General features: G+C 45.6%; 1 protein-coding gene across 2 annotated transcripts in view; it reads right to left on the reverse strand.

Annotated features, from left to right (window-relative positions):
- Positions 1-273: 273 nt before the first annotated feature.
- CDKE;1 (cyclin-dependent kinase E;1) overlaps positions 274-12,887 on the reverse strand; it is a 45,017-nt gene continuing 32,403 nt past the window's right edge. For both annotated transcript variants that reach the window (XM_086787641.1, XM_086787647.1), the window contains exon 15: positions 274-842. In XM_086787641.1, coding sequence (XP_086643767.1) covers positions 765-842 — 78 coding nt within the window. In that variant the 3' untranslated portion in view covers positions 274-764. The remainder of the gene's footprint in view (positions 843-12,887) is intronic.

A 12,887-nucleotide genomic window follows, 5' to 3' on the forward strand; every position in this document is an offset into this window, starting at 1 on the left:
AGTCTTGGTAATCTAGGTGGCCTATAAAATTCGATGGATTCCATGTGTTGTGTTGACCTATAGCATACTTGTTTCTGTACGACGTACAACACCATATCGTATGGAATACTGTACAGGATGATACCATACGGACTTTTACATCCCAATTTTTTTTTCCCAAAAAAAGAAAATTTTGGAAGGTAATGGTCTTTTTTTTTTGCTTGTCTATGGTTCTTTGAGCTTCCTTTGTACTATGATGCTTCCCTCCTTTTTAAAATACTCCATATCTCAAATTGGAAATACCTAAGTTTATAAGTTTTTTTTTTAAAACACCGTATTTCATTGTACAAAAAGGAAAAAAATTAATATCGTACTATATTTTCCCGTACGGTATCGCATCGTGCGAACCGTATGGTATCGTTCCTGACAACTATGACCTAAAGTATACTACTCAACAAACGAGGAATATATTGTCCCTAGGTCCTACACTCCTACACTCGATGGTAATGAAATAGATGCCATCCTTGTGGCTCATTAGCAACAACTTTCCTGCATAAGTACTTCATACAAAATAAAAAACGAGCAGCATTAACTTGGGAGCCATCTAAACAATGGGACAGTGCAAACCTTTTTCAGCATTCAAAATTTGATCATTAATGTGGACTGCCAGCTAACAAATGATTGCTTGTCTCATCATATGTGATAAGAGCTCTCAAGACACTCGCCATTGGGAATTATGCAATGGACAAATTAAGCTCTTGTAATGAACTTGCAGTCATCTCTGCCTACAATCGACGCGATTTAGGCTGAGAAGCATAATGCCCAGGGTTTTGCAGCCCTCCATACGGATCCTTCCTTCGTCCCTGTTGCCATCAGTGAAAAAGAAGATTAAAAAGACGTCTCTCTCTCTCTCTCTCTCTCTCTCTCTCTCTCACACACACGCACGCACGCACGCACGCACGCACGCGCGCGCGCGCAAAAAACTTGGAGGGGAGGATAGCAGAGTTAACTCCAGTGCAAGTGAAACAGAAAGGTGAAAATTAGCCAAATTAACAAAACAGTGAGCATCACAGGCAAATAAGCAGTTTTCCATTATGGAAAGGCACTCATACAAAAGTTCCGTAAGTTTAAACCACCACCTCTGGATCCTTGATCTTCCATTGCTGCATCTGCTGGCCATGACACTCCAGCTGATTACGACTTTCTATATTTCTCTCAGTTTCTGTGTTTCTTCTTTATGTACTCTAGCTCAGCTGAAAACATTTAATGGCCTCGTGTGTGTATATATATATATATACATATATATATATATACATATCACTTGGACCCCAATAACTACCAAACTATCATGATTGACCATACGTTGTGGACAAGATTTACTCAGCGATCTTGGAGGCTCAGATTAGCTCATGGGCCCCTATCAACAGAGGGCCATAGAACAGGCAGGATTCAAGAGGAATAATTTGACCCTGGACCACACTTCTATATTACAGGCCATCGAGGCAGAAAGAGCTCAGAAACTTTCACGCGTCTCTTTTTGCTTTGTGGAAAATTTGCGGAGATATCAGCTATTCGCTCGCCTACAGGAGCTCCATTTTCCACTAGAGATAATGTGGGGGGTGTTGGCACTCTATGACTCAGTGATTGGCTGGACTCGGGCTCCATGCAGCATGTCAGGTGAGATTTGTAGCACCATTGGGTCAAAAACGGGCCCACTCTCACACACTCTTTGGGCTATACAGTGAAGAGATCTTAGATTTTATTGACAAATTGGGGGTCCAGGATCACGACTAACCCAGACAGTAGTTCCCTGTTAGAAGTCATCTCCTGTCTAGTTTTATACACCAAGGCCTTTGTTGTGGGTGTGCCCGCCCTTATGAGGTGTTTTCCCATTTTTCGCCACTCTCCGTATTTTTCCCCTATTTTTTCCCATTTTTCTGAGGCTTGGGTGCGCTGCCAGATGATGCCGGGAGCACCCCAGTGCTGGCCAACTGGATCTTCATCAGTCGTGGGCTTCAGGGCTGCTGGCCGACTGCCTTTTACCAGTCGTGGGCATCAGATAGCTGGCCGACTGCATTTATGCAGTCGTGGACCTCTTTTCTCAGTCGTGGACACTTTTAGTGCTGGCCGACTGCCCTTCCAGGGAGGTATATATAGGTCCTCAGCCCCCATGCCTTATTTGTATCATTCCTCGGGATCTTCTTGTGTATATAGAGCAGAGTTACACGCCTACATCTGTCTCTCTCTTGTGCTGTTTTTCTGCCTGCGTTTTTGCTTTTGCTCTTGTGTTCCCAGATTTGGTCATCATCTCCGCTGCATATTCTGACATGGTATCAGAGCCTAGGCTCTAGATAGGTCTTGGGATTTGTGTGAGCAAGAGGGGGGCTGTTTTGTGGCTGATTGGTGGACTGTTTTGGACTGTTCGGGAAGAGGAGAAGCAAGAGGAAGGCGGGCTGATTTGCTGGACAGCCACTTGCAGGTATCAGTTCTTCTTTGTTCCCACCCACCCACCCACCCTTTTCAGAGTACATCCCCGCTATGGCAGATCTGTTTGAGATGGCCGAGAGACATGTGAAGATCCCGACACTCCCCACGTTCCCGGTGGACCGTCAGTTGGACGGGAGCAACTACGGCATATGGAAGGTGATGATGGAATCCGTTCTGGAGTCCTACGATCTCGCCGATTTCGTCGTTGTTGGTGTTCCACGGCCGGAAGTAGAGAAAGGGGAGTTGCCGTCAACCCGAAAGGACCGGGAGGCCCAGACGCAGATGTGGGATCGCGTCAACGCCAGGGTCCGTTCGTTTATTTTCCTCAACTGCACACCACAGGTAATCAATCATGTAAAGCACATGACGCTGGCCAGAGGTATATGGCAGCATTTGGCCTCACTTTACAACAGGGTATCACCCATGAAGAGGATTTCCTTGGAAGTACAGATGCGGGTTATGAGCCCTGCAAAGTCGTCGACGATGCGGGAGCATATTAACAAGCTGCAGGCTCTTCAGCAGGAAGTTCTTCAGGCTGGGAAGGAGATATCGTCAGAGGACATGGCCATAACGTTGCTGTCACATTTGCCCTCTTCGTACTCAACATTTTACTCGTCGTTGATTACCAGTGGCAGGCTCAGCACCATCACGTGGGAGGAGCTTGTGCCCATGGTCTTGGACCAGGAGGAACGATTCACGAACCCTCCTCAGGGTGGAGGTTCGGAGGCCTTTACTGGCCAACGGTCGAAAGGCCGTAACTCGGGCAAAGGGAAGGCTTCATCGGAGAAGTCTTCTGAGAAGAAGTCCGACGCTGACCGCGAGAAACTGAAGGCAGAGAGGACCTGTAATGATTGTGGCGAGAAAGGCCACTACTGGAGGTAGTGTCCCAAGCGGAAGACCGAGAAGGGTGAAGACTCCTCAGCAGCAATCATGAAGACTCCGGCTTTTGTGCACCTGGAGGTGATGGACACCGATGCTTCACTTTCTTCAGGCAGGGAGGAGATTGGAGGACTCTCCGCAACGGATACTCGGGAGTGGATTCTCGATAGTGGTGCTTCCAGGCACATGACTCCTTCCCGTTTCGGTTTACAGGATCTCTGCAGGTGTTCTGGTCAGATTCTTACTGGGGATACGTCCACTATCCCAGTTCACAGTGAGGGCAGGATGGAGATAGTTCCCGATGGCAGAGGGGGGAAGCATTCCTCCCAGCTGTTGTATGTTCCGGCACTTGGTTTTCATCTGTTGTCAGTGCATCAGGTTTGCAAGACTGGTGTACGGGTGGAGTTTGATGAGCATTTTGTTGCTCTCCGGGACAAAGCAACAGGCCAAGTGGTTTGGGAAGGTGGAGTGGAGAATGGAGTCTACAGGCTTTCAGCACTCTCTCTCCTAGGTCCTCAAGATTGTGATGAGTGGCAGTGTGGTAATAGCTACTCAGGTGTGGATACGCTGCAGGTGCGGGCTTTCCGGGACCAGATGGTGGATAGCTTACCAATAGATGGCAGCAGTTGGCAGGAACTTTCCAGTACTGATGTTGGTAGTTCTTGTGTTCGTGAGTCAGAGGAAGCTGAACAGGTCACTTCTGCCCTGATGTCTCGTAGTGTTCGGGACATAGAACTTCCAGTTGTTGAGGATGTTCTTTCCACGGGGACCTTTCGGAAAGCCAGGCAAGTGGCAGGTGCTTACTTGCAGAAGGAGGTGGTTTCTCCAGGCTTTGTGGTTCCGGATTCAGAGGGGGTGGTTGACAGGTTTCATCAGGTTTCCAGGACTTGTTTGTGCACTGTAACAGGTGTTGATCCTTGTGAGCAGTGTGATGTCTCTGTGACTCAGAAGCTGTATGGTTCATTGATTTGGTTGATGGACACCGGATTGGACGGGAGCTTCCTGATGAGGCAGTTGAGCTCTTGGTTGCAGATATCTCTTTGTGAGGCAGGATTGCGTTTCCTGTGGTTTCTGCGGCATGCGAAGGATCATGGACTCTTGTACACAGGAGGGGGATTGTTGGATGGAGTCCGACTCCACGGTTGGAGTGACTCGGTTTGGGGAGGAGATCCGGACACGAGGAGATCTACTTATGCCCCAGGAGCAGTTTTACGGAGCAGGAGGAGGTTACATTGCAGGTTTGGGCTTCCACTGGAGGAACCCTTGGTCATCCAGAGGCACTTTGTTCGTGAACAGATTGTTGCTGATGACATCTTGCTGGAGTTCTGTTCGATGGAGGACAGTACGGTGGACCTCTTCACGAAGTCGCTCTCAGGATTCGCTCAGGCGGCACCCCAGCTCCCAGTGGTTGGTCACACAGCCAGGAGCTGAGAGAGGGTGTTAGAAGTCATCTCCTGTCTAGTTTTATACACCAGGGCCTTTGTTGTGGGTGTGCCCGCCGTTATGAGGTGTTTTCCCATTTTTCCCCACTCTCCGTATTTTTCCCCTATTTTTTTCCATTTTTCTGAGGCTTGGGTGGGCTGCCAGATGATGCCGGGAGCACCCCAGTGCTGGCCGACTGGATCTTCATCAGTCGTGGGCTTCAGGGCTGCTAGCCGACTGCCTTTTACCAGTCGTGGGCATCAGATAGCTGGCCGACTGCATTTATGCAGTCGTGGACCTCTTTTCTCAGTCGTGGACACTTTTAGTGCTGGCCGACTGCCCTTCCAGGGAGGTATATATAGGTCCTCAGCCCCCATGCCTTATTTGTATCATTCCTCGGGATCTTCTTGTGTATATAGAGCAGAGTTACACGCCTACATCTGTCTCTCTCTTGTGCTGTTTTTCTGCCTGCGTTTTTGCTTTTGCTCTTGTGTTCCCAGATTTGGTCATCATCTCCGCTGCATATTCTGACATTCCCATCCTCTTCTATGCAAAGAAACATAGTCCTTATCTCACATGATCATGCTTTTCAACACCTCATATCAGGTGGCACCAAACACTCTTTCCCATGTAGAGCTGAGACCGTGGAGATAGTTACTTCATATGTCTATCCAGGGATAGGTGGCACCAAACACTCTTTCTCATATAGAGGTGAGACCATGGAGATAGTTACTTCATATGTCTATCCAGTTCACCTGTCCTATCTTCACCATGCACTCGGCTGTCGAAGCCCGCCTATCAACAAAGATATGCTGCACTGGTTCGTCTGGAAAGACTCTGCTTTCAGGAACCTAGCACAAAGAGTTGGCAACTTGGTTGTTTGACACATTGGTGAGCAACTATTATGTATAGGGCTCCATTTTGGGGAGGTGATCTGGGAGATGACACAGCACAAGTGATAATGTTTTTTCATGCATGATGAAGAGTAAGCCCTATACAAAATGAGATAATCTTGGCATAGTTTGGGAAAGCACCGTGTGTGTGTGTGTGTGTGTGTGTAACCTTGTTCATTTATGAGTGTGTAAACACCTGCTAAGGTGTGAACACCCTCTTATGTGGATGAGATATGTGTGTGCCATGTGTCATGTGTTTATGTGATTTGTGTGAGTCAAAAGGTAAGGTTTTAAACCTACAAAAGCATGTATTTGATTTGAAGTAATATGTAAGCTTAACGGAATGTGCAGTGACAGATTAAACCACGTGTACAAGAGATAGAGAGAGAGAGAGAGAGAGAAGGGGGGGAGAGAGATGGGAAATAGAGGTTTCACACAGTACACCATGCTGAGCGGGGAACAGGCCCCGCCCCGTCTTCAAGAATTTATTTCAAGAACAATCCACAAGCTTTTCCAAGCCACGACCAATACAACAAATGAATACAAGATCAAACAAAGGTGCCGATGTTGAGGTCAAGCTGAATTGATGTCGAGGCACTAATGCCAAGCTCACCACGAGGATGACCCACAAGAGTCTTACACTGGGCTAGTACCAAAATCCAATGTCTGAATCAGACTGATGTTTCCACATATCCACAAGGCTCTTTAAACTCAATCTAGACAAAGGTAATCCCAAGAGGTTCACATCAAGGTGGTAAATATATGATTCCACTCAGCAACCCCTTCTGGCAGCATTGATAATCTAGAGAAGTGCTGGAGCTAGTGGCTAGTGCTGGTGCTGGCGATGTCTGAAGGCAGGGTGGCTGAGATATTGTTCAGGGCAAAAGCTGCGCTCGGTTGGTGCACAGGGCAGAGGCGGGTGCTTCAGGCCGTGCACAGGGCAGAGGGGCACTGGTGGTGGTGGTGCTACAGTCGGTGTGGCAGTTGGCTTTGCTCGGCTGTGCAAGCAGCGCCTGGTGGCAACAGCAGCAGAGGTGGCGCAGGCATGCGCTGCAAACTCTGGCGGCGCCGGCAGGCGTTGCAGGCAAAGGCGGCAGTGCTGCGTTGCTATACAAGGTGCCGCATGCGGCTAGAGTTTCTTGCATAGAGTAGTAGGCAGAGATGGCGCAAGTGCACAAGGATATGCAGAGCAAGGCAGCGCAGCTCACAAGACAGTGCCCAGGTGGTGCCGGGAGGCAGAACAGTGGTGGAAATCAGTGTTGTTGGGATGGCTACCGCCGGCTGAGGTGGAGGAGATGGGTAGCGTGTAGAGAGAGGGAAGTTGACGATATTGATGAATCTTCACAAGATCTCCTTCATAAATCTCTGTGAGCACTTTCTATATGCCTCACCAAGCAGATACAAGCTTATTATATACTGATGGGGGACCATGCTTTTGCCTTGCCCTGCTTTTGTTTTATTCTTCTTGCTTTTGCTTTGCCTCTTTGCTTTTTCTTTATTAAATATTAGTAATAATATTCAAAGTTCTTGATTTGCTTTTACAATCTTCAGGGCCCTGGAGCAGCTTTTTGAAAAAGCGACCTTTAGCTTTTTGATCCAATTTGATGTCCTCTTTCCAACGGTGCCCTCAGCTTTGGTCAACAAAGTTTGTCTTTTGCTTTTTCTTGCTTTTTGACCAAGACTGGTGCTTTTTCCAAGGCCAACATTAGAAACCTTGCTTCCATGTGTCCATCATCTTGTCCATGTGTCCGGCATGAGTTCTATCATGTGAAAAGAGCTTGGATGACCAAATAGTTACATAATACAATATCACATCATTTTGAGTCGTGCAATATAATCTCTCTTGAGCTTCTCTCTCTCTCTCTCTCTCTCTCTCTCTCTCTCTCTCTCTCTCTCTCTCCACACACCCCAACACAATGGCAATCTTTGAATCTCCTTAGCTCTGCATTGTGCTACCCTAACCCTAGGCTAGATTAATGGTAAAGGGGGGAGAGGAGGAGTTGCTATGGGGGCTTGAAGAGGTACATGCCTATGGCATTGGACAAAGAGAAGGAGAGAGAGACAATGGCACAAATGTAGATGAAGATTCACACGACCGTGATGTGACTGTTTGCTTGATAATTTCAATGAAAGTACAAGAACCTTTGTAGGTTACAAAGGTTGCCTCTTGACATCATTGCTTATGGTTCACATGCACAGGTAAGACCTTGATTCCCAACAATTCCCCCTTCAAGGGGATTACCTCATACTATGTCGAGGATAAATCTAGGCTCATGGTTTCTGATGCCTGTTTTCTTGGTCAAGGAAAAATCACATGGCTCTAGTTTCACACGCCACTTATGGGATCCAAAGGGTAGTGTACACAGAGGATCAGGTCACAGACTTCACAACACACAACACAACTGAAAACAACACAAACTTGGACTTTCAAGAAGCCCATTCAATATTAAAGTAATTTTCTTCCTCTGCAATGTTTGCACACCTTCTTTGAGTACTAGTCCTTCACTACATGGTTGCCCCTACCACAAAGGGAACGCTTTGACACCTTTGTAGTTCTTCTTAGTGAAGGAGCTGTCCCCCCCTTCTTCTCTATTCTTTCATCTTCTTCTCCTCTTCCTTGAAGGAGGTTATGACCCTTTCCAAGATAAGACTCGGCAAGTTTTGCAAGGTGGTGATGAGGTTTTCGTAAAGCTCATCTCATATAGACTTAGTTAGCATGGCTACCGCCACATCTTCCTCAACCTTGGCTTTGAGTGCAGCAAGTTGGTTCATCAAGGCTTCATTTTGTTCACATGAGCGTCGAAGCTCTCATGCGATTGCATCATCAGACCATAGAACTCTATTTGCAAAGAGACTTTAGAGTTCTTTCCCTATGCTCCAAAGAGCTTATCCAACATCTCATAAGCTTCTTTTGAAGTCGAAAGATCAACAACATGGTGTACGAAATTATCGGACAAGCTTAGGGCTATGAGGCCAAAGGCTTTCTGATCCCGGAGCTTCCAAGCTTTCTGGCTTCATCTTCTGCTTCAAGCATCTTTTCCTCCCCCTCAATGAAAGGCCATAAACCCTCTCTCATGAGACAGTAGACTAAATTTAAGTTTAGTCTCCCAGATATGGAAATTATTCCCATCAAATTTTTCAATGAATAGCTGAGAGGCCATGATATGAGAAGGGGGTCTTAGCTCTTGTAATGCTTGAGCCAATGACTACCCTTTTACAGATAAATGCCCAAAAACTAGGATTTCCAAAAATCAAGGTTTTTAAATTTGGGGTTTTTTGAAAATGATGATATATAAGGTTAAAGCAGCATCTTAATGTCACATATGTACCCTCAATTTTAAAAAATGTAGGATTTGGAATAAATGCTTTGATTAAGATAGATCTTTTAAAAATGGTAAAAGCCCCAAATTTGTAGTCATGCTTGTTGAGCCTTTGAACCTTTTGTGCCAAGCTCATTGGCCTTTGAACTACGCTTACTAGCCTCTGAGTCTATAGCAAGAAACATGTCTCGGATGGAGCATTGGAGTACAGTGTTGAGCCCAAATCACGATGGCTATTGAAGGTCTATCTTGGGACATCTCCACCTTTGCTCTAAAGTGGAGTTTGTTGGGTATTTCTGAGTGTGTGTGTGTGTGTGTGTCCATCCTATACGTGTACCCTTGTTTGTGTATTCGCTTGGGCTTGGGCATAAACAACCCTTGTATATGTGTGTGAACACTCACTTAGAGTAAGTGACTAACTGTGTGTGAACCTCCTCTTATCACAAATGGCGGAGACTCGAGACAAGAGACAGAACTCCTCTAGCCTTCAAACAGTGAACACACAGCAAAAGATAGTGTAAGAACTATAAATAAACACTGCACTAAGCCGGAACGGCCGCCCCCCCATAGGTACTTCTTTTATTGAGATAGAAGAGATAACCAAGGTGCGGGTGAAAACACCAGATTTTTCTACAATACTTCAGCAAAGTAACTCAACTCCAAGGCTGACCAAGAGTCCCCAAAAACTGTCCAAAGACAGTCCAAAAACAGTCCTCAAACTGGCCTTGGTGGTTTCACACGTGTGAGTTGGTACAGTCCCTGTACAGCTGTATGGACAGACTCTGATGGTGGCTGCAGTATGGTGGCTGTAACTCTGCTCGGTCAGTGAAGAGAGAAGAGAGAGAATTCAGCAGCACCGCTGTACGGCCTGCGCAAGGGGGAGATGAGTGGTACCGTTGCCGTACCCTGTACGGCCAGTGAAAGAGGGTGAAGGAGAAGGGCTGTACGGCCTGCACAAGAGGGATAAGTAGACTGCCCGAAGATGTATGCGCATGTATATCCCCTCCACGAAGGCCCTTCCATGCTTCTTATTAAGTCGACTAGCTCTATTTTCGTTGTCCTTTTTCCCTTTTGGCCAAGTGGCTTTGCTCCCAAAAATAGCTACTTTATGCTTTTTCCCAAACTTGCTTCCCAAGCTAGAGCTAGGCGTCTCCTTCTGTCCACTTGTACGTGCCCAATAATAATATGTCCAGCCAGCTTTAATGATGTGTGAACACAGCAACTTATAAGTCACTTTGATAAATAAAATCCCATGCTGCTTATATTTTCACTCTTGCATGTTTGTGCAAGAAAAATCCTTTGTCTATTGCTATGTGTTGCAAGATAGATACTTTGAGCAATTCTGATATCTATCTTCTTTGGCCGCAACGCCGCTAAACTAGTTTATGATTTTGGTATTCTATGTGATACTGAGTCGTTTATCAGCAATGAGAATTTACTGGATTTTGATGACGCTTTTGTCACTATGGCTATTTGTTCCCTGTTTCTTGGGATGGCTATTTGTTCCCTATTTCCCGGGATGCACTATGTTATTAACTTCCTTTTATTTGGAATGCAGTGGATTTATGGAACTCATGGATAGGATTTTTCTATGGATTTCTAATATTGGTTGAAATGTCTGTAAAACTATCTATCACAGACATGTTTATGGAGAACTAGGATCTCTATGCCTGTGATTGATTGTTATCTTATGTTACACTGCACTCGTGGAAGAGTTGGTGACTCTAGTGAGTGAGTATCTGAACTCGTGGAAGAGTTGGTGACTATGTCCATTGAGAGGAGTTGGTGACTCCATCTAGTGAGAGGAGTTGGTGACACTAATTTCTCACTATCTGAACTCATGGAATCATGGAAGAGTTGGTGACTCTGTCTAGTGAGTATTTCATGAACTCATGGAAGGGTTCGTGACCATAGTGAGTAACTTTGGGTTGGTGACCCTATGAACTCATGCAAGAGTTGGTGACTCTAGTGAGTTGATATCTGGACTCATGGAAGGGTTGGTGACCCTGGTGAGTGACACCTTGTGGAAGGGGAAACTGTCACATGCACTCTGCACTGTAGTGCATGGTGACAAACGGGCTCATCATCAATAGTGCAACATCTGTACACTATTAGAACCCAGTAGGCTGATATTTGTCGTACGCCGTGACCGCATTGTATATCCTCAGTCCAGGATAAGTCAGGCACAAGCTACGTAAGTCATTCTCAGCCATAGTCAGTCAGTCGAAGTTCCTTAACCCACTTAAAGAGACGCATTCATGCATATACAGTCAGTAGAAACCTTAGGATTTGCATCAGAAAGCATCCTGCATATTGCACAGCATTCATACATAGCATCTAGACCGCCGGAACCCCAAATAGCATCTAATATTTATCTCGGATTTTTTTGGTATTTTTCCCAGCATTTTCAGCATTTTATACATCATTTAGACATTTTATTTGGACATGTGCAGTCGCCCAGCACTGTAGCCAACCGACTGGCACATCTTGTCCATATAAATAGAGGCTTTGCATAATCATTTAGTCATTCATCATTTTCAGCAAGAGAGCCATCAAGCGCTTGTCATCCTCAGCCTCAGGAGCATAAGCGATTGCAGTTTCAGCCATCTCTCTTCAGCGTTTGTCTCCTACAGCCCTAGGCACCTCAAACGCATGAGCATTCAGCCATCTACATCAGTAAAACGCAGCAGTTCAACATTCAGCCTTCAGTCCATCTTGCGTTTCTACATTCATACAGTTTTCAGCATTCATCCATTCATCTTTTTGCTCCAACCACTTGGTGAAGGTAAAACGCAGCATTCTCATTCATTTACAACATTCATATACAGTCTAGAACAGTCCCAAACAGCCCCTCTCTCAGCCCTAGCTTTGCAGGTTCAAGATTGGACATCTTTGGTGCTTCTATAGCAGTGCACAGTTCAGTCCAACACTTCGTCTTCAGAGGTCTTGCGTTTGGCTTATCGTCAGTCACACCGTCAGTCTCTTTAAAGATAATAAAGCAAATACTATCTCGGTAACGGGATAGGGGGCCCTTCAGTGGGTAATTCGGGACCCCATACGGTGTATAGTTCTCATCTCTCTCTCATATCTCTCTAAAGTTTGAAGAATTAAAGTGGATTGCTAAACTCGCGAAACTCAAGATACAAAAGACGGTGTGAACATTTGTGTGACAAGATCCTCCAATACGAAGACTTCCGCTGCATGTTACAGAAACCCTGGCGAGCATGTATGGTTTCATGGAAGGGTTGTTGCCCTGGCGAACCATATGGACATGTGAAGCATGTTTGGCTTGGGTATCTGTAAGGATCATAGAGGTGGTGCCCTTATGCAATCCAATGACATGGCAAGATGTTTTGTGGCTATGTATTCTGCTTGCTTTTCTTTTGCAGGTACTTAAAGCTACTTGTGGATTTATGGATATTTGGGACACAGTTGGCTCTTGTGCTTGTGTCTACTTATTATCTAGTTTATGGATTTATGGATATTTGCGACAAAGTTGGGTTGATACCGTTGGCTCTTGTGCCCGTATCTGACTTCAGATTGTGGATCTGGATTTATGGCTTTAATGCCCGGTTATATAATATTATGGATTGGCTATACTTGAAGGATATTTCAGTGGTATCAACCTTACACAGTTGCAGACAACTGTCTTATAAGATGGAGGGGATGTCACCATTTGGTCCCTTCACCCATCTTGACCAGTGTTTCACACACTGGTGGAACCAAGGTGTGAACGGGGATTTTTCCACAAAAGAAAGCCGGAGCATTCACTGGCAAAGTTTGGCTTGAAAGATGGCTTTTGAGGAAAAACATATTCAACCAAAACTGAACATATATTTATTTCTTGCATGTGCAAAGCCAAAAATAATTAGCTGATAAAAAGGATACTGGCAAAAATACACCGTTT

This window comes from Cibotium barometz, chromosome 4 (assembly GCF_041138505.1).
Source record: "Cibotium barometz isolate CiBa-2024 chromosome 4, ASM4113850v1, whole genome shotgun sequence".
In the NCBI taxonomy this organism is placed as follows: domain Eukaryota; kingdom Viridiplantae; phylum Streptophyta; class Polypodiopsida; order Cyatheales; family Cibotiaceae; genus Cibotium; species Cibotium barometz.